At 43.7% G+C, this 22,738-nt stretch overlaps 1 protein-coding gene across 1 annotated transcript in view; it reads right to left on the reverse strand.

The window, feature by feature from the left end:
• The window catches only part of LOC135573695 (glutamate receptor ionotropic, delta-1-like), a 73,250-nt gene that overhangs the window by 22,219 nt on the left and 28,293 nt on the right, over nucleotides 1-22,738 (reverse strand). The window contains exon 2 of the mRNA XM_065023284.1: nucleotides 15,721-16,005. Coding sequence (XP_064879356.1) covers nucleotides 15,721-16,005 — 285 coding nt within the window. The remainder of the gene's footprint in view (nucleotides 1-15,720; nucleotides 16,006-22,738) is intronic.

Raw genomic sequence — 22,738 nt, forward strand, 5'->3', positions numbered from 1 at the left:
ATGCTCTCATACCAAAGCTGATAATTGTGACTTGATTGAATTGGAATCATGTGAATGCTGATGATGACGTTGAGAGCCCAGTATAGCCTTACCCTTTAATCATAGGCTATTGTTACTTTGTGTCTCTAAAGTTACAATGTTTCAATTTCTATAGTCACGTGACAAAGAATCTGTTTGAACTGAAACGTCTGCATGTTATATTTTCATGACTGATCAAAATTTGGTATGCTGTCGCCTATAGATCAGGGCTCTCCAACCTTGTTCCTGGAGAGCTACAGTCCTGTCTGCTTTCGCTCCAACCCTAATCTAGCACACCTGTTTCTAATAATTAGCTGGTTGATAAGCTGAATCAGGTTAGTTACAACTGGGGTTGAAGTGAAAACCTACAGGAGAGTAGCTCTCCACAAAAAGGTTTGTTAGACAAAAAGACGCATTAGCTAGGGAGTGCAGTTCCCCTTGCTGCTCTGTAGGCAAGCACCAGGGTCTTGAAGTGGCAGCAATTTGTTTGACAGAACATCATTGCAAATACAGAAGACAAGTTTGCTTTGAGGAAATATATACAGACAAATCGTTATCAGTTCTGCACAAACACAACTTACATCACTGTTAGTTCCACCATTGCATCAAATCAAATGGTATTGGTCACATACACATATTAAGCAGATGTTATTGCGGGTGTAGCGAAATGCTTGTGTTTCTAGCTCCAACAGTGCAGTAGTATCTTAAAAACAATTCACAACAATACACACATCTAAAAGTAAAAGAATGAAATTAAGAAATATATAAATATTAGATTGAGCAATGTTGGAGTGGCATTGACTAAGATACAGGATAATATAATACAGTAAATACATATGAGATGAGTAAAGCAGTATGTAAACATTATTTAAACATTAAAGTGACTAGTGTTATTAAAGTTACTAGTGTTCCATTATTAAAGTGACAAGTGATTCCAAGTCTATGTATATAAGGCAGGAGCCGCTAAAGTACAGGGTTGCGTAACTGGGAGGAAGCCGGCTAGTGATGGCAAAGTCATTAAAAGCATTAACATTCATATAATTAAGTACATTTCGTGCATTCGGAAAGGTTTCAGACTCCTTGACTTTTTCTACATTTTGTTATATTACAGCCTTATTTTAAAATGGATTAAATTGTTTTTCCCCCTCATCAATCTACACACAATACCCCATAATGACGAAACAAAAACAAGTTTTTCGAAATGTTCGCATATTTTTAAAATTTAAATCCTGAAATATTACGTTTACATAAATATTCAGACTTTTACTCAATACTTTGGTGAAGTACCTTTGGCAGTGATTGCATCCTCGAGTCTTCTTGGGTATGATGATACAAGCTTGGCACACCTGTATTTGGGGAGTTTCTCCCATTCTTCTTTGCAGATCCTCTCAAGCTCTGTCAGGTTGGATGGGCCAAAGAGTTCAATCTTGGTTTCATCAGACCGGAGAATCTTGTTTATCATGGTCTGAGAGTCCTTTAAGTGCATTTTGGCAAACTCTCATGTACATTTTAATGAGGAGTGGCTTTTGTCTGGCCACTACCATAAAGGCCTGATTGGTGGAGTGCTGCAGAGATGGATGTCCTGGAAGGTTCTCCCATATTCACACAGTGGAACTCTGGAGCTCTGTCAGAGTGAACATTGGGTTCTTGGTCACCTCCCTGACCAAGGCCCTTCTCCTCAGTTTGGCCGGGCGGCCAGTTCTAGGAAGAGTCTTGGTATTTCCAACCTTCTTCCAATTAAGAATGATGGAGGCCAATGTGTTCTTGTGGACCTTCAATGCTGCAGAAATGTTTTTGTACCCTTCGTCAGATTTGTGCCTCGACACAATCATGTCTCAGAGCTTTATGGACAATTCCTTCGACCTTATGTCTTGGTTTTTGCTTTGACATGCACGGTCAACTTTTGGACCGTATATAGACATGTGTGTGCCTTTCCAAATCAAACATTGAGTGTAATTGTCAGGGTTAACATAGCAGTGCTGTCACATACACTATATTAACGCTACAATAAGTTATCTGTCTTATATTTATATCTACATCCCATATAGACTGCTACAGCTATAGTTCCCTCAACCCCCTCCACATATTTCATTGTCCTCAGTAATACTCTCCAGGTATTAATGTGCTGATTTGCTGCTTTTGTGAAAGGCCTTCTAGAGCATCAATGGCCTGCTGCTTAGACTATAGATAGACAGGAGGCAGAAGAAGTGGAGAGGTGTTTAGACACGATCACACTCAGAGAACATTATATGTTCTTAAATCACTTGTCTTCTTTCCAGCGTGAGCAGCAATCTGAAGTAACTTGATAGGTGAAATAAATGTGTTGGAAATCTAGGTCTTTCAACCATCTGTGCTCATCAGTGGAGGCTCCTCAGATGAGAAAGCAGAGGACCATCTAACTTTGTGAATTTCAGAAAAATACAAATATCCTTTTTAATTAAAACTATAGTAAATATATTCACGTCACCAAATACCTGATTAAAATACACTGTTTTGCAATGAACGTCTACAGAAGCCTCAACAACACCTTCTAGGGTAGCACCATGGTTTAGCCGGAGGACAGCAATTTTCCATCCTCCTCTGGGTACATTGACTTCTATACAAAACCTAGGAGGATCATGGTTTTCACCCCCTTCCATGGACTTACACAATAATTAAGACGACTTGAGAACGTCCTCCAACCTATCAGAGCTCTTGCAATATGAACTAACATATTCTCAATCCAATCAAAGGATCAGAGAATGAATGTAGTACTAAACACATAAGCTACAGCTAGCTAGCACCGCAGTGCATAAAGTGGGGTGAGTAGTTGACTCAAAGAGAGAAAAACAATAGTTGAACACTTTTTAAAATATGCATTTCTTCAAAAATTAAGGAGAAGCAGCAGAGAGAAAGAGAGAGAGAGAGCGATTTCGTTGTATATGTTTTCTTCTTAATTGACCTTTCACTTACTTAGCTAATACATCTAATTTAGCCTACTCAACAACCTGACTCAAACAGAGATGAATGCTATTTATGTTAGTTAGCTGGCTAAGGCTATCCAACACTGCAACTCTTCCAAGTCAAGGTAAGCTTTTAGTTTTATTAATTTATTGCCACCGGGGCCTGCCAGTGTAACTGGTTGATCTAGACTGTACTGCGTGATTGTTCGCATCTATTGGACTGTGGGTTTAGTAACGCGCTCTAGTTTTTTGACTAAAACGTTAATATGCTGACAATGTGTAGCGGTTAGCTGTTATGGTATTACGTTTTTGCACCTCTTCACAGACAGCTGTTGTGTTGTACACTGATGTCCACAATGAAGGGAAAAGGTGAGTGGAGGAGAGCGCGCAGATGCGAGAAGGAATTATACAATGAGCAAAGTGATAATGCTGTATGTGGCTGCTATGAAAGTGAACTGTGTACACATAGCCTAAACTTATCGATGTTACATTGAGCTGGGTGAATGGAATATGAATGACCATCATCCAATATGCTGTAATAGAAATAAGGCCATGCTCATAAAAAATGTATAGTCCTCCCTAATCTTGAACGGAACTGACCGCCACTGATGCTCAGGCAGGGTAGGTGACAAGTAAAGCAAGCAGGTCAACACAATCAGGATACGGTTCTAAAGTGGCTATCACACTTGCGGAACTAGCAGAACTGTCAACCACAATTCCCTGTGATATCCAATAAACAAGAGATTCCCAAACGTTTTATAGTCCCGTACTCCTTCAAACATTTGACCTCCAGCTGCATACAATTTTGCCATAATTGTAAGCCTGCCACAAACACAATATACATTTATTAAACATCAAATCAAATCAAATGTGATTTGTCACATACACATGGTTAGCAGATGTTAATGCGAGTGTAGTGAAATGCTTGCGCTTCTAGTTCCGACCGTGCAGTAATATCTAGCAAGTAATCTTACCTAACAATTTCACACCAACTACCTTATACACACAAGTGTAAAGGAATGAATAAGAATATGTACATAAAAATATATGAATGAACGATGGTTGAACGGCATAGGCAAGATGCAGTAGATGGTATAGAGTACAGTATATAGATATGAGATGAGTAATGTAGGGTATTAAACATTATATAAAGTGGCATTGTTTAAAGTGGCAAGTGATACATTTATTACATCAATTCTTTCATTATTAAAGTGGCTAGAGATGAGTTAGTATGTTGGCAGTAGCCACTCAATGTTAGTGATGGCTGTTTAAACCTGTTACAGCTATAGGTTCCGCTAGCGTAACATCCGGTGAAATTGCAGAGCGCGAAATTCTTCTTGTTAATCCAGCCACTGTGGCAGATTTCAAAAAGGCTTAACGGCGAAAGCAGACCATGCGATTATCTGAGGACAGCACTCCATCATACAAACACATGAAAATCCTATTTCAACTGTGCAGGTGCGACACGAAAGTCAGAAATAACGATATAATTCATGCCTTACCTTTGAAGATCTTCTTCTGTTGGCACTCCAATACTTCCCAGAAACATCACAAATGGTCCTTTTGTTCAATAAATTCCTTTGTTATATCCCCAAAATGTCCTTTTATTTGGCACATTTGATTCTGAAAATACACAGGTTCCAACTCGCCCAACATGACTACAAAGTAGCTAATAAATTACCTGTAAACTCGGTCCAAACACTTCAAACAACTTTCCTAATCCAACTTTAGGTATTTTAAAATGCAAATAATCGATAACGGAATATACTGTGTTCAATAGCGGATACAATGAAAGTGGAGCGAGTTCCAGGTCACGCGCACCAAACAAAAAAGTACACTTGGCTTGACACTCAGAAAGGAAAGAGCTACTTCTTCATTTCTCAAAGGAAAAACATCAACCAATTTCTAAAGACTGTTGACATCTAGTGGAAGCCATAGGAACTGCAACCAGGTGCCTCAAATCTAGTTCCCCATAGAAAACCAATTGAAAACACAATCTCAAATTGTTTTCCCCTGGATGGTTTGTCCTTGGGGTTTCGCCTGCCAACTAAGTTCTGTTATACTCACAGACATGATTTTAACAGTTTTAGAAACTTCAGAGTGTTTTCAATCTAAATCTACCAATAGATGCACATCCTAGCTTCTGGGCCCCACTTTGATGCACCTTTACTGACCTCGCCTTCTGGATGATAACGGGGTGAACAGGCAGTGGCTTGGGTGGTTGTTGTCCTTGATGATCATTTTGGCCTTCCTGTGACATCGGGTGGTGTAGGTGTCCTGGAGGGCAGGTAGTTTGCCCCCGGTGATGCGTTGTGTAGACCTCACTACCCTCTATAGAGCCTTACGGTTGTGAGCGGAGCAGTTGCCGTACCAGGCGGTGATACTCTCGATTGTGCACCTGTAAAGGTTTGTGAGTGTTTTTGGTGACAAGACAAATTTCTTCAGCCTCCTGAGGTGTTGAGGATCAGCGGGGTGGAGATGTTGTTACCTACCCTCACCACCTGGGTGTGGCTCGTCAGGAAGTCCAGGACACAGTTGCACAGTGCGGGATCGAGACCCAGGGTCTCGAGCTTAATGATGAGTTTGGAGGGAACTATGGTGTTAAATGCTAAGCTGTAGTCGATGAACAGTATTCTTACATAGGTATTCCTCTTGTCCAGATGGGTTAGGGCAGTGTACAGTGTGATTGCGATTGCATCGTCTGTGGACCTATTGGGGCGGTAAGCAAATTGGAGTGGGTCTAGGGTGTCAGGTAACCCTGCGAGGGTTAACATATTTACATGTTTTACTAATGTTGGCTGCAGTGAAGGAGAGCCCGCAGGTTTTGGTAGCGGGCCTCGTCAGTGGCACTGTATTGTCCTCAAAGTGAGCAAAGAAGTTGTTTAGTTTGTCTGGGAGCAAGACATCATGGTCCTCAACAGGGCTGGTTTTCCTTTTGTAGTCTGTGATTGACTGTAGACCCTGCCACATACCTCTCTCTCATAAGAATGAGTGTGAGTTTTTGTCACTACCCGGCTCGTGGGAAGTGGCAAAGAGCTCTTATAGGACCAGAGCACAAATAATAATATCATAATAATCAATGATTTTTCTCTTTATTTAAACATCTTACATATAAAATCTTATTTGTTCATTGAAAATGGTGAATACCTCACCACAGGTTAATGAGAAGAGTGTGCTTGAAAGGATGCACATAACTCTGCAATGTTGGATTGTATTGGAGAGAGTCTCAGTCTTAAATCATTTCCACACACAGTCTGTGCCTGTATTTAGTTTTCATGCTAGTGAGGGCCGAGAATCCACTCTCACATAGGTACATGGTTGCAAAGGGCATCAGTGTCTTAACAGCGCGATTTGCCAAGACAGGATACTCTGAGCGCAGCCCAATCCAGAAATCTGACAGTGGCTTCTGATTAAATTAATTTTTTATAGAACCGCTTGTTGCAATTTCTATGAGGCTCTCTTGTTCAGAAATCGGTAATTGGAATAGAGGCAGGGCATGAAAGGGATTACGAATCCAGTTGTTTGTGTCATCAGTTTTGGGAAAGTACCTGCATAATTGCACACCCAACTCACACAGCTGCTTCATTATATCACATTTGACATTGTCCATAAGCTTGAGTTCATTTGCACACAATAAAATCATACAAGGATGGAGAGACATGTTTTGTCCTTGTTAATGCAGACAGAGAAGAGCTCCAACTTCTTAATCATAGCCTCAAGTTTGTCCCGCATATTGAATATAGTTGAGGAGAGTCCCTGTAATCCTAGATTCAGATCATTCAGGCGAGATAAAACATCACCCTTATAGGCCAGTCGTGTGAGAAACCCGTCATCATGCAAGCGGTCAGACAAGTGAAAATCATGGTTAGTAAAGAAACCTTAAGCTTGTCTCTCAATTAAAAAAAACGTGTCAATACTTTGTCCCTTGATAACCAGCACACTTCTGTATGTTGTAAAAGCCTTACATGGTCGCTGCACATATCACTGCAAAATGCAGAAAATACAGGAGAGTTCAGGGGCCAAAATGACAATTTTCACTGTAGTGTCCAAAACTTCTTTCAAGCGGTCAGGCATTCCCTTGGCAGCAAGAGCCTCTCGGTGGATGCTGCAGCAGTGTACCCAAGTGGCGTCGGGAGCAACTGCTTGCACGCGTGTTACCACTCCACTAGGTCTCCCTGTCATGGCTTTTGCGCCATCATTACAGATACCAACATGAGCAGCAGCTACGTTTGGCTACATACAGACCTTTAGTGGAATTCCTGCGAGAGAGTAACGGTTAATGTGATTGGATGTTAATTATTTGACTAGGCTATTTGACATTGTGTTGTTATGTTCACCCAAATGCATAGCCCCGTTGGAAAATATAAATGGATACATTTTTTATATATTTTTTATCACCTTTTGTGTTTGGCGTACCGCCGACGGCATTGCGTGTACCCCAGGCAAAGCCTCACCCAAATGTATAGCCCCGTTGTAAAATAGAAATGGACAGTTTTTAAATTTTTTAAATGTAAATCACATTTTTATTTGCCGTACCCCCTACGGCATTGCATTGTAGCCTCTCCAGTTTGGGAATACCTGCTTTAGACCAAATCTCCCAGCAAATAACAAGTGTACTGCACTGAAATCGACAAAACCCAAGGGTATTTCAGTCTTCATTCAACTTAAATTGGCTAAATCAATCACCCATTTACTTCAGTGAGCTAACTTGCATGCACTAATCATTCCTCACCAGCTCAATTAATACTTTAAATTCAACATCTCTGTTCCCTGACTAAAACTTTGAAACTACTGAACACAGCCTCATGTGACATATTTGTCTTTGCATTAAGTTTTTGGTAAAAAATGGGTCGGCACTGACAGTATTTACACTGCTCTGAAATACCTGTTCTAATTAGATACTACATTTTTTAATTGAGTTAAAGAGTGTAACTCAAGGAATGTGGATGTCAGGGTTGCTGATCTTAATGAGCATAATTAGCTAAGTAGACTGCCTCATCAAAACAGGTCTCCTTATTCATTATTTAACACTAATGGGGCCTGGTTAAACTCAGAATTAACATGTTGGCTAGTCATACTTCTTGTGTACTCTTATCCCTGATTATATGCATCTTATTCAGCCAAAATGCCATGACAACCTCTTGAGTTGAGTTATAACAGGAAAACTAATACACAATCATCTGTATGAAAAGTGTCTCCTGAAAGTGTGTGAAGCATGAGTCCATGATAAGGTATCCCTACCACAGGTAGCAGTCTAGTGTCAAACAGCTATGCATGTGTGTACAACTTCTGTACAACAGTTAGTGCCCTCAGCGATTCATTGCTCATTCTAATGCTTGCCGTGTTCTAAAAGTGGGTCAAAAAAGGTCTAGCCTAAAGGGAGTTATAGGTGAGATTTATGAAATAGAAATAAGGATATGAGAAAACAGAAATGCGCTCTGATGTCATAACGTCATCATGCAGCTAATGAAGACGAGCTTGTCCAGGTACAGTGTCAAGAGTGCAATCTGTTATTGTTCTTTTCCCTGTGGCCATAGGATGAAATGCACAAGCCATCAAGGTTTCAACTAGCCTAGGCAGCCGATAGTGGGCGCTAGATCTGCACTATCATCAGGGATTGATGTGCCCAGTTAGTAGTACACTCGTACTCTTCGTGGACCGGCTTGTACATAAAGAATCCTCCATTCAGGCTGCAAAGGCATCATTTCCCTCCTTAACTAGCTTTAATGGCGGGAAGTTAAAAAAAACAACTGGAAAGATACAGTAAGTGTACTGTTTTTATAAAACACAATTTCCTACCACTATTTTTCGTTTTTCTGACAACTTAGGATGTTGCACACCATGTTTAGCCCACTATCGGCTGCCTAGGATAGGTTTCAACTAACAAATGCACACATGAAAAACGTACATTCCATCTAACCCAGTCAGCGTGCAGTGCATAAAAGCATAAATAAAATGACAGATTACACCTTTAATATTAACATGACCAAGGATTTACCACAACGTTTGGGCAATCAACATGAATGTGATGCTGGAAACGTTGATCCCCTCTGCGAGTCAGTATTTGGCTTTGAAAATGTTATGAATCACTAAACACTGATCTCCATAACTCGTTATGGAGGTCCCTGATATATTATTTACCTATACTGTGATATGAGGAGATGTACTATTGATATTATGCTGATAACACCATGAGAGCCTGTAGTGATGATCGTTTATGAAGTGATTTCATTGGAATGATTTACAGATGTTGACAGGGAGTTATATTTAAACTATGCTTCAGTAGCACCTAAAACAGCTTAATAATGAAACTGTAATTAAAGGCATTGGAGCAGAAATTCTGAGCTCAAAAATATTTTCATCCTGGCAGTTCAGTTCATTGTAAACAGAACATACTAATGAGTGCAATTGGAATCAATGGCTCCAGAAACTACCTTCAACTTCTTTCAAAATGCACACAGAGACATAAAAATGGTATCCGTGAATTAACCTGACCCTGGGTAAGGACACTGAACAAAAATATAAACTAGGCAAGTCAGTTAAGAACAAATTCTTATTTTACAATGATGGCCTACCCCAGCCAAACCCTGCCTTAACCCAGACAATTGTGCATCACCCTATGGGACTCTCAATCATGGTGGGTTGTGACACAGCCTGGGATCAAACCAGGGTCTGTAGTGATGCCTCTAGCACTGATATGCAGTGCCTTAGACTGCTGCACCACTCGGGAGCCTTTTACAACACATGTAAAGTGTTGGTCCCGTGTTTCATGAGTTGAAATAAAAGATCCCAGTGCCCAAATTTGTTTACATCCCTGTTAGTGAGCATTTATCTTTTGCCAAGATAATCCATCCACCTGACAGATGTGGCATGTCACAAAGCTGATTAAACAGCATGATCATTGTACAGGTGCACCTTGTGCTGGGGACAATAAAAGGCCACTCGTAAATGTGCAGTTTTGTCACACAACACAATGCCACAGATGTCTCAAGTTTTGAGAGAGCGTAAAATTGTGTTAATGACTGCAGGAATGTCCACAAGAGCTGTTGCCATAAACCGCCTCCAACATTGTTTTGGAGAATTTAGCAGTACGTCGAACCGACCTCACAACTGCAGATCACGTGTAAGCATGCCAGCCCAGGACCTCCACACCCGGCTTCTTCACCTGCAGGATCATCTGAGACCAACCACCCGGGCAGCTGATAAAACTGTGGGTTTGCACAACTGAAACATTTCTGCACAAACTGTTGGAAACCGTCTCAGGGAAGCTCAGCTGCGTGCTCGTTGTCCTCACCAGGGTCTTGACCATACTGCAATTTGGCGTGGAAACCCACTTCAGTGGGCAAATGCTCCCCTTCGATGGCCACTGGCATGCTTGAGAAGTGTGCTCTTCACATTTTCAACTGTACCGGGCAGATGTGTAAGGCATACAGCGTGTATGGCGTCGTATGACAAGCAGTTTGCTGGGTGCTCCATGGTGGCGGTTGGGTTATGGTATGGGCAGGCATAATCTACGGACAACAAACACAATTGAATTTTATCGATGGCAATTTGAATACACAGTGATAGCGTGAAGAGATCCTGAGGCCCATTGTCGTGCCATCACCTCGTTTCAGCATAATAATGCACAGCTCCATGTCGCAAGGATCTGTACACAATTCCTCGAAGCTGAAAATGTGCCAGTTCTCTCATGGCTGCATACTCACCAGACATATCACCAATTGAGCATGTTTGGGATGCTCTTGATGGTTGTGTACGACAGCTTGTTCCAGTTCCCGCCAATATCCAGCAACTTGGCACAGCCATTGAAGAGGAGTGAGACAACACCCCACAGGCCACAATCAACAGTCTGATCAAATCAAATCAAAGTTTATTTGTCACGAGCGCTGAATACAACAGCTGTAGACCTTACAGTGAAATGCTTACTTACAGGCTCTAACCAATAGTGCAATAAAGGTATTAGGTGAACAATAGATAAGTAAAGAAATAAAACAACAGTAAAAAGACAGGCTATATACAGTAGCGGGGCTATAAAAGTGGCGAGGCTACATACAGACACCGGTTAATCAGGCTGATTGAGGTAGTATGTACATGTAGATATGGTTAAAGTGACTATATATGAAGGCATATATGATGAACAGAGAGTAGCAGTAGCGTAAAAGGGGGGTTGGCGGGTGGTGGGCGGCAGGACAAAATGCAGATAGCCGTTTAGCCAATGTGTGGGAGCACTGGTTGGTCGGCCCTATTGAGGTAGTATGTACATGAATGTATAGTTAAAGTGACTATGAATATATGATAAACAGAGAGTAGCAGCAGGGTAAAAAGAGGGGTCCGGGTAGCCATTAGATTACCTGTTCAGGAGTGGGGGTAAAAACTATTGAGAAGCCTTTTGTCCTAGACTTGGCACTCTGGTACCGCTTGCCATGCGGTAGTAGAGAGAACAGTCCATGACTGACTGTGGTGGCTGGGGTCTTTGACAATTTTTAGGGCCTTTCTCTGACACCGTCTGGTGTAGAGGTCCTGGATGCCAGGCAGCTTAGCCCCAGTGATGTACTGGGCCATACGCACTTCCCTCTGTAGCGCCTTGCGGTCGGAAGCCGAGCAATTGCCGTACCAGGCAGTGATGCAACCAGATGCTCTCAATGTTGCAGCTGTAGAACCTTTTGAGGATCTCAAGATCCATGCCAAATATGTTTTGTTTCCTGAGGGGGAATAGGCTTTGTCGTGCCCTCTTCACGACTGTCTTGGTGTGTTTGGACCATTCTAGTTTTTTGTTGATGTGAACACTAAGGAACTTGAATCTCTCAACCTGCTCCACTACAGCCCCGTCGATGAGAATGGGGGCGTGCTTGGTCCTCCTTGTCCTGTAGTCCACAATCATCTCCTTAGTCTTGGTTACGTTGAGGGATAGGTTGTTATTCTGGCACCACCCGGCCAGGTCTCTGACCTTTCTCCCTATAGGCTGTCTTGTCATTCATTGTCGGTGATCAGGCCTACCACTGTTGTGTTGTCTGCAAACTTAAGGATGGTGTTGGAGTCGTGCCTGGTCATGGGTGAACAGGGAGTACAGGAGGGGACTGAGCACGCACCCCTGGGGAGCTCCAGTGTTGAGGATCAGCGTGGCAGATGTGTTGCTACCTACCCTCACCACCTGGGGGCGGCCCGTCAAGAAGTCCAGGATCCAATTGCAGAGGGAGGTATTTAGTCCCAGGATCCTTAGCTTAGTGATGAACTTTGAGGGTACTATGGTGTTGAACGCTGAGCTGTAGTCAATGACTAGCATTCTCACATATGTGTTCCTTTTGTCCAGGTGGGAAAGGGAAGTGTGGAGTGCAATAGAGATTAGAGATCCACAGCATCGTCTGTGGATCTGTTTGGGCGGATTGCAAATTGGAGTGTGTCTAGGGTTTCTGGGATAATGGTGTTGATGTGAGCCACTACCAACCTTTCAAATCACGTCATAGCTACGGACGTGAGTGCTATTGGTCTGTAGTCATTTAGGCGGGTTGCCTTTGTGTTCTCGGGCATAGGGACTATGGTCCCTGTTTGTGGAGAACATGTGATCTAGAATTATTTTCCCTCTGGTTGCACATTTAACATGTTGATAGTAATTTGGTAGAACTGATTTAATTTTCCCTGCATTAACGTCTCCGACCACTAGGAGCACCACCTCTGGGTGAGTGGTTTCCTGTTTGCTTATTTCCTTATACAGCTGACTGAGTGCAGTCTTAGTGCCAGCATCTGTCTGTGGTTTTAAATAAACAGCCACGAAACGTAGAGCTGAAAACTCTCTAGGCAAGTAGTGTTGCCTGCAATTTATCACAATATACTCTACTTTAAGCGAGCAAAATCTAGAGACCTCCATAGATTTCGTGCACCAGTCGTCGTTTACAAATATGCACAGACCGCCCCCCCTCGTCGTACCGGAGTGTGCTGTTCTATCTTGCCAGTGCAGCGTATATCCCGCTAGCTGAATATGTGAAGGAGATGTGTCGCACTGGATGAGGTAAATGGTAGTCACACCAGGTACTGACTGGTTTTCTGATCCACGTCCCTACCATAAGATGCATATCTGTATTCCCAGTCATGTGAAATCCATAGATTAATTGAATTAATTTAAATTGACTGATTTCCTTATATGAACTGTAACTCAGTAAAATCTTTGAAATTGTTGCATGTTGCGTTTTTATTTTTGTTCAGTGTAAATAATGTCGCACTATCCCTTTAAATATTTATCAGCTTTGTGCATTGTCCAAAAGAACAATATAGTTTAAGGGAGAAAAAAATGTCTCCTATTGATTACTGCTAGTTGGCTACCACGGTTATCATCATCATCTTCATCATTAATATCGTACTGGCCACATACAAATCAACTTTTGTAATACTTGTAGTTTCTGACATAGTTGGTCCAGCCACCACTTCCTCCTGCTGTTTGTTTATGTGTGTGTGCTTTGGAGAAAATCTCAGTAAGATCTTTAAAAAAAGTTAAAGATGTCTGTTGGGATGAATTACAGTCTTAACATCTATGGCTTCAAATGTACCATGATAAGCTGTCCATTAAAAGTAGCAGTAAATATTTTTATTTACTCTTCCTTCAAATATTTATCAGCTTTGTGCATTGTCCAAAACAACAATATCATATTAAGGGAAGAAAACAAATCCTATTGATTACTGCTAGTTGGCTACTGCGGTTATGGTCATCATCATCATCATCCTCATCCTCATCCTTAATATTGTACTGGCCTTCCCCATTGGAGAACTGGTTTTTAGAAGGTCACACATACAAAAAATAAAAACTGTAATGGTCACATAACCCTCTACTCACCCTATACCCCACCTCTCACACCCACTCACCCTATACTCCACCCCTCTCTCCCACTCACCCTATACCCCACCTCTTTCCACACTCATCCTATACTCCACCCCTCTCCCCCACTCACCCTATACTCCACCCCTCTCCCCCACTCACCCTATACCCCACCCCTTTCCACACTCACCCTATACCCTAACCCTTTCCCCCACTCACCCTATACCCTACCCCTTTCCCCCACTCACCCTATACTCCACCCCTCTCTCCCACTCACCCTATACCCCACCTCTTTCCACACTCATCCTATACTCCACCCCTCTCCCCCACTCACCCTATACTCCACCCCTCTCCCCCACTCACCCTATACCCCACCCCTTTCCACACTCACCCTATACCCTAACCCTTTCCCCCACTCACCCTATACCCTACCCCTCTCCCCCACTCACCCTATACCCCACCCCTTTCCACACTCACCCTATACCCTAACCCTTTCCCCCACTCACCCTATACCCTACCCCTTTCCCCCACTCACCCTATACTCCACCCCTTTCTCCCACTCACACTATACTCCACCCCTTTCCCACACTCACCCTATACCCTAACCCTTTCCCCCACTCACCCTATACCCCACCCCTTTCCACACTCACCCTATACCCTACCCCTTTCCCCCACTCACCCTAAACTCCACCCCTTTCTCCCACTCACACTATACTCCACCCCTTTCCCACACTCACCCTATACCCTAACCATTTCCCCCACTCACCCTATATCCCACCCCTTTCCACACTCACCCTATACCCTAACCCTTTCCCCCACTCACCCTATACACCACCCCTTTCCCCCACTCACCCTATACACCACCCCTTTCCCCACTCACCCTATACACCACCCCTTTCCACACTCACCCTATACCCCACCCCTTTCCACACTCACCCTATACCCTAACCCTTTCCCCCACTCACCCTATACCCCACCCCTTTCCACACTCACACTATACTCCACCCCTTTCCCACACTCACCCTATACCCTAACCCTTTCCCCCACTCACCCTATACCCCACCCCTTTCCACACTCACCCTATACCCTAACCCTTTCCCCCACTCACCCTATACACCACCCCTTTCCCCCACTCACCCTATACACCACCCCTTTCCCCCACTCACCCTATACACCACCCCTTTCCCCACTCACCCTATACCCCACCCCTTTCCACACTGACCCTATACCCTAACCCTTTCCCCCACTCACCCTATACCCCACCCCTTTCCACACTCACCCTATACCCTAACCCTTTCCCCCACTCACCCTATACACCACCCCTTTCCCCCTCTCTCCCACTCACCCTGTACTCCACCCCTTTCCCACACTCACCTTATACCCTACCCCTCTCCCCCACTCACCCTATACCCTACCCCTTTCCCCACTCACCCTATACTCCACCCCTCTCCCCCACTCACCCTATACACCACGTCTTTCCCCCACTCACCCTATACCCTACCCCTTTCCCCCACTCACCCTATACTCCACCCCTCTCCCACACTCACCCTATACCCCACCCCTTTCCCCCACTCACCCTATACACCACCCCTTTCCCACACTCACCCTATACCCCACCCCTTTCCCCCACTCACCCTATACACCACCCCTTTCCCCCACTCACCCTATACCCCACCCCTTTCCCACACTCACCCTATACACCACCCCTTTCCCACACTCACCCTATACCCCACCCCTTTCCCCCACTCACCCTATACACCACCCCTTTCCCACACTCACCCTATACCCTACCCCTTTCCCCCACTCACCCTATACACCACCCCTTTTCCCCACTCACCCTATACTCCACCCCTTTCCCCCACTCACCCTATACCCCACCCCTTTCCCCCACTCACCCTATACACCACCCCTTTCCCCCACTCACCCTATACCCCACCCCTTTCCCCCACTCACCATAGTCAGCATCATAGAAGATGATGAACTTCTGCCAACGCAGCTCAGTGACCAGGGTGAGCATGACGTCGTTGAGGCGTACAGGCGGGCGGGCGGCCAGGGTGTAGCTCTCCCCGTCAGGACTTGGGTTGAGGTGGCAGGCGGTGCGAGGCGTGCCCTGGCCGTTTCTCTGAATAAACAGGTGGGGTATGTGCATGGCGTCGGTCAAGGACTGGAGGGCGTTGGCGGATGCACAGCCTGTAGATGTTACCAGTGCCAGTATGCCCTGGTTCATCAGCTCACAGGCTAAAGAGGGACAAGGATGAGAGGGACATGATGAGACAAACTTCAGACAATCCAATTAGACAGCATAGAGCACGTGGAACCAGTACTATTCAAATGAAAGTAGTGCGTTCTGTTTGTAGAAATAACAAAGATAAAGATGGAGATAATAAAATGCCCCCTGAAGATCAAACTGCTGGAGAAGGGAATTTAGACGGGACTTATGGCTTCAGAAATTATGTGAGGTGGAGGGACCGCAGTTAAAGGGCAGGTCAGGATAGGGCTCAGCAGTGCAGGACATTGTTAGGGTAAGACCCAGTAGGGCAAGGCAGGATATGGGCAGGGAAGGAACTGAGGGCACATACAGCCATGGGCATTGGGACAACAGGAAGAGGATGGGTGAAAGGGCAGGTAGGGCCTGTAGAAAAGTAAACAAAACATCCCTTTAATATCACCAAAAAAATGCACAAGTACTACAGCAAGTTAAGTAATAAATCCCTCTTTCCCTTTTGCACCCCCTCACCCTTCCCCACCCCCACCACCACAGAAACATGTCATCCCTGAAATCTGTGTCACCCAGATTAACATACAAATCCATTTTTGTAATACTTGTAGTTTCTGACATAGTTAGTCCAGCCACCACTTCCTCCTCTGCTGTTTGTTTATGTGTGTGTGCTTTGGAGAAAATCTCTTTAAAAAAAGTTCAAGTTGTCTGTTGGGACGAATTACTGAGAGTAGAGTAAAATATTTATACAGAGTCTTAACATCTATGCCTTCAAATTTACCCTGATAAGCTGCCCATTATAAGTAGTAGTAAATATTTTATGAATGTTGCACATCTGTCAGTGAGTGTCTGGTTATGAAGTGTTATGAAGTATTGTGCTAGTTGTAAGGGTTGTAAATGAGCTTGGAGGCATTAAAACATATAAAATGTACATTTACCAGTGCTTGAAAGCTGCTGGCTGCCAAGTACACAAGTGGATGTCTTTGTTAAAATATAAAATAAAATGTACCGTCATAAGTTGAAGAAGTTTGGTTAGAGTGTAGGAGCTGTAGATCTTCCAAACTTCACACAATCTCACACTCTCACCTACACACATAAACTCAAAGGAGACACTTACAGTATAAATCTAATTAACAGGGGACTCTCATTCAGTCTTAATAAGGCAGGAAACTTTCAGTCAACCAGGTCTTGGGTTAATGAATACTTGTCTTGCATCAATGAGTATAGTCAGTGCACCTGATCATTTCATGAGTAAAGGTACTGCTCTCTGCCCCCATAAAATGTATAAATAGCTGTCCGGTCAACTAAACAGGTCCTCTCCCTTGCAGGCAGATTTTACACTGAATTTCAGAGTCTAGTATCACCAGAAAATATTCTGTGCAATCTAAAACTTCTGCAGCAAATTCCAGACTAGAGAAATGAGGAGCTTTATTTGTGGCTACTGGTAGAGCCGTATCTGTGTAGAGTTACAATCTATACATACCAAATATAATCCTCTACTACTAATCTTATTTGAACACGAAAAACTTGATCACCACATTTGGAATTCAAGTCAACATTTGTTATATAGTCAACAGGCCTCTTTTTATCCTTTATCTGAGCACAAACAAAGCGCTAATGAAATGCAACAGTAATTAAATGTGTGCCCACTGTTTGTTAAAAATCACCCAATTAAGTGTAATCTCTTTGAAATGCTTAGAGAGACTCGCATGCTCATAATGACGTGAACTCCAAAACAAAAGCATTACAATGCACAAAGACCAGCCACCTAGAACAATACAGAAGGTTAAACAATGACGAATGCCTATAGAGCACGGAGTGTGGTTACGCACGACAAAAGGGAGAAAGAAACTATAGCTGGACAAAAAATGCATCAGAAATCAGGAAGATCAGCTATAGCAATGTTGCTCTGATCCGCCAAGCAGCACACAAGGATGGGGGGGGGGGGGCATAGGATGAGGAAGGGGGCGACTGTGGATGGAGTCATACTAGGATGCTGGCGTGGAGGGACTATTAATGTGACAAATGGGACATTTATCTGCCGACTCCCAGCACAGGACTACATTAAGCCATTGTAAATCAGGAGCACTGGGGCAACTAAAGAGCATGATGAGGGGTTGAAAATAGAGGAGGAAGAGAGAGAAAGAGAGAGTGAGGAGAGAGAGAGACAATCGGGGAGATATAAATGGAAATTCTTGAAATGACAGGACCAAAAACAGCAGGAGGGTGAGAGAAGGAAATGGGGGAAACAGAGAAATTGATGAGAGAGGGAGAGATGGACTTGACTACCAAACAAGCTACTTGGAGGCATTTAGGGGATTGAGGGACCTATTTTCCCAGAGGCACCTTCACATTCGAATGAATCACCCATGACCTGAACCCTCAGCAGCTCAAAGTCCCTTTGTACTCCCCACTGGCTTGGCAACCACAAGTTCAGTTGGACAGTTTAGTAGAGAAAGTCAGTGGTTGAAATTCCAGCACAGAAAGTACAAAACATTTAAGTCAATTACTTTTCTAAATTAATTGCGGTTAATTATTAGAATATTAAATAAAATTGTATTTGTCACATGCATGGACTCTGTGTGCAATAATCATGTTATTGAGCAGCTGTAGACAAGAATCACTTTACCCCTACCTACATGTACAAATTACCTCGACTAAAGTGCACATTGACTCAATAGTTTATTTAGTAAACATTTTCTTAACTCTATTTCTTGAACTGCGTTGTTGGTTAAGGGCTTGGAATTAAGCATTTCATGGTATATTCGGCACATGTGACAAATACAATTAGTTTTGATTGACCCACTCCAATTTGCATACCTCCCCAACAGATCCACAGATGATGCAATCTCCATTGCACTCCACACTGCCCTTTCCCACCTGGACAAAAGGAACACCTACGTGAGAATGCTATTCATTGACTTCAGCTCAGCATTCAACTCCATAGCGCCCTCAAAATATCACTAAGCTAAGGACGCTGGGACTAAACACCTCCCTCTGCATCTGGATCCTGGACTTCCTGACGGGTCACCCCAAGGTGGTAAGGGTAGGTAACAACACATCTGTCACGCTGATCCTCAACACGGGGCCCCTCAATGACAATGATGAGACAGCCTATAGGGAGGAGGTCAGAGACCTGGCAGTGTGGTGCCAGGATAACAACCTCTCCCTCAACATGATCAAGACAATGGAGATGATCGTGGACTACAGGAAAAGGAGGGCCGAGCACATCCCCATTCTCATCGACGGGGCTGTAGTGGAGCAGGTTGAGAGTTTCAAGTTCCTTGGTGTCCACATTACCAAAGAACTATCATGGTCCAAAAAAAAGTTATACAAGCTGCACCTGCGAGAGCATCCTGACTGGTTGCATCACAACCTGGTATGGAAACTGCTCGGCCTCTGACCGCAAGGCACTACAGAGGGTAGTGTGTATGGCCCAGTACATCACTAGGGCCAAGGTTTCTGCCACCCAGGACCTATATACCAGGCAGTGTCAGAGGAAAGCCCTAAAAATGACCAAAGACTCCAGCCTAGTCATAGATTGTTCTCTCTGCTACCGCACAGCAAGAGCCAAGTCTAGGTCCAAAAGGCTTCTTAACAGCTTCTACCCCCAGCCATAAGACTTCTGAACAGCTTATCAAATGGCTACCCGGACTTTTAAAATTAAATTTTCTGCCTGCGGCTATGGAACCCTGACCTGTTCACCGGACGTGCTATCTGTCCCAGACCTGCTGTTTTCAACTCTCTAGAGACAGCCGGGGCGGTAGAGATACTCTTAATGATCGGCTATGAAAAGCCAACTGACATTTACTCCTGAGGTGCTGACTTGTTGCACCCTCGACAACTACTGTGATTATTATTATTTGAACCTGCTGGTCATTTATGAACATTTCAACATCTTGGCCATGTTCTGTTATAATCTCCACCCTGCACAGCCAGAAGAGGACTGGCCACCCCTCATAGCCTGGTTCTTCTCTAGGTTTCTTCCTAGGTTTTGGCCTTTCTAGGGAGTTTTTCCTAGCCACCGTGCTTCTACACCTGCATTGCTTGCTGTTGGGGGTTTTAGGCTGGGTTTCTGTACAGCACTTTGAGATATCGGCTGATGTAAGAAGGGCTATATAAATACATTTGATTTGATTTAGTAAATAATTTCTTAACACTTATTTTTCTTAAAATTGCATTGTTGGTTAAGGGTTAGTAAGTAAGCATTTCGCTGTAAGGTTGTGTTCGGCACAGGTGACAAATAACATTTGATTTGGAAGTGTTCCAAAAACACGATTTTCCACATGTGAAATTATGTGTTTTTTCTGTAAGGGTCAGTGTAAAAAGAAGATGCTGTGTTCATTTTCTCCTGGAATAAAGCCTATACAAATATTTCAGTCACATTACAGACAAGCCTCTCTCTAACATTCAGAGGTCTTCAGAGGCACTGGCAAGGATGATAATGATGGAATAATGACTCCTAAATGTTCCCATTAGGGTGGACGACCCTGTCATTCATATGCCGCGAGTATCTGACTCTTCATGTCCGTTCAACTGCAGGCCTTATTCCGGAACTCCGTCAGGGTTTCAACTTACTGTTGAGAGTTAGAATAGTAGAATACACAAGGTGCAATTTTGAAATTTAGTTGTGCATCAGCAGTTTTTCTCTTCTTATGTCAGTCACTGACAGTCTCTCAATTTGCCCATGTCAACTAACATTGTTTAAATTGTAAGTTAGTCTTGCGGCCAGCTATCTCAACTTGTAGTAATCATGGTTGAATTACCGACTGGGGGGGCGCCATTGATTTTGCTAGTCACTCTCAGTCAGGTGTCACATTAAAAACTGCAAATAGTTCTCTCCATCCTATGGCAAAATGTGTAGAATGGCAGGAAATGGCAGGAAATTAGCTGTAAACTGAAAATGTGTAGAATTCCAGGGAATTAACTCTAAAACTTAGAATTTTGCTTATAGCCCCCAAAACTTGAGCGTGGACTATATGTGTGGGTATGGATGTGGGAACGCAGACCCACGAGCCACTGCGGCCCCCCATGATGAGTTTCAGATTTTTTTGTGGCGCCCACCCCCATCAAAGGTACCCATCCCTGTTTTAAGTACTATGGCAAGATGTTTTCGGGTAGAATACCTTAAACGTCAAAAAAGCAATAATGCATTTGTGTGTGGGGGTGAATTTCAAACACACCTAATAAACACAGTGCATGTCATTAGTAGGGCTGTGGTGATGGACAACATTTTGTCAGCCGGTGATTGTCAAGCAAATAACTTTTGGTCTCAAGGTAATTGACAATGTAGTCTATTTCAGAAGAACAGAATAACATACTCTAAGTTGTCCTTATGTTAGGTCCTGATCTGGCTATGCCATATGGCTGTTGGCTACACTAGCTGGGCTATATGTTTAGATTTTTAATACATTGTAAGGCTGCAAGATGCGACTAATGATGATTTGAAAAAAATTGCTTGAAGGCATGAGCTCTGCTTTCTTTTTGCGCAGGCTGCACACACTTCGTCAGTCTCTCATTCATAATTTGAGAAGCATTTGATAATGCCTTGAATTTCCCGGCGGCATTCCCTTTGTGTGGCCATAAAACAACCTAAACAAAACCATGCCTTTTGCAGCCCTTCTCCCTGAGTGCTGCCTGCTCCGAAGCACCTCTCATCTCACTCACATGGCTCTCCCTCACGTCATCGTGTCTTTGTCACAGACTACAAGTGAAGACATACACATCAGGGAAGCAACAGTGCGGGTCCTCATCCAATTCTGAGGTGCATATTGAACATATTGTAATTACTGTCCACATTTACTTTTAGTCAGCCAACAAGAGGAGGAGGCCTAATGAACAGCAAAAGCACTAGCCTATGTCAATCTACTATCCCCCATAGTACAAAAGTTGACCTAGAAATAAATATTCCAAATGAATACGACCACTAGCATAAAAAAAACGTTTCCCGCAATACGCTTGATGCAAAAGTTCCGAATGTTTAGCTGAAAATGTTGATAAACTAAATTCAGCAAAAAAATAAACGTCCTCTCACTGTCAATTGTGTTTATTTTCAGCAAAATTAACATGTGTAAATATTTGTGTGAACATAACAAGACTCAACAACTGAGACATAAACTGAACAAGTTCCACAGACACGTGAAAACAGAAATGTCCCTGAACAAACGGGAGGTCAAAATATAAAGTAACAATCAGCATCTGGTGTGGCCACCAGCTGCATTAAGTACTGCAGTGCATCTCCTCCTCATGGGCTGCACCAGATTTGCCAGTTCTTGCAGTGAGATGTTACCCCACTCTTCCACCAAGGCACCTGCAAGTACCCAGACAATTCTGGTGGGAATGGCCCTAGCCCTCACCCTCCGATCCAACAGGTCCCAGGCGTGCTCAATGGGATTGAGATCTGGGCTCTTCGCTGGCCATGGCAGAACACTGACATTCCTGTCTTGCAGGAAATCACACACAGAACGAGCAGTATGGCTGGTGGCATTGTCATGCTGGAGGATCATGTCAGGATGAGCCTGCAGGAAGGGTACCACATGAGGGAGGAGGATGTCTTCCCTGTAATGCACAGCGTTGAGATTGCCTGCAATGACAACAAGCTCAGTCCGATGATGCTGTGACACACCGCCCCAGACCATGACGGACCCTCCACCTCCAGATCGATCCCGCTCCAGAGTACAGGCCTCGGTGTAACGCTCATTCCTTTGGCAAAAAACGTGAATCCGACCATTACCCCTGGTGAGACAAAACCAC

Source organism: Oncorhynchus nerka, linkage group LG10, assembly GCF_034236695.1.
Source record: "Oncorhynchus nerka isolate Pitt River linkage group LG10, Oner_Uvic_2.0, whole genome shotgun sequence".
Classification (NCBI taxonomy): domain Eukaryota; kingdom Metazoa; phylum Chordata; class Actinopteri; order Salmoniformes; family Salmonidae; genus Oncorhynchus; species Oncorhynchus nerka.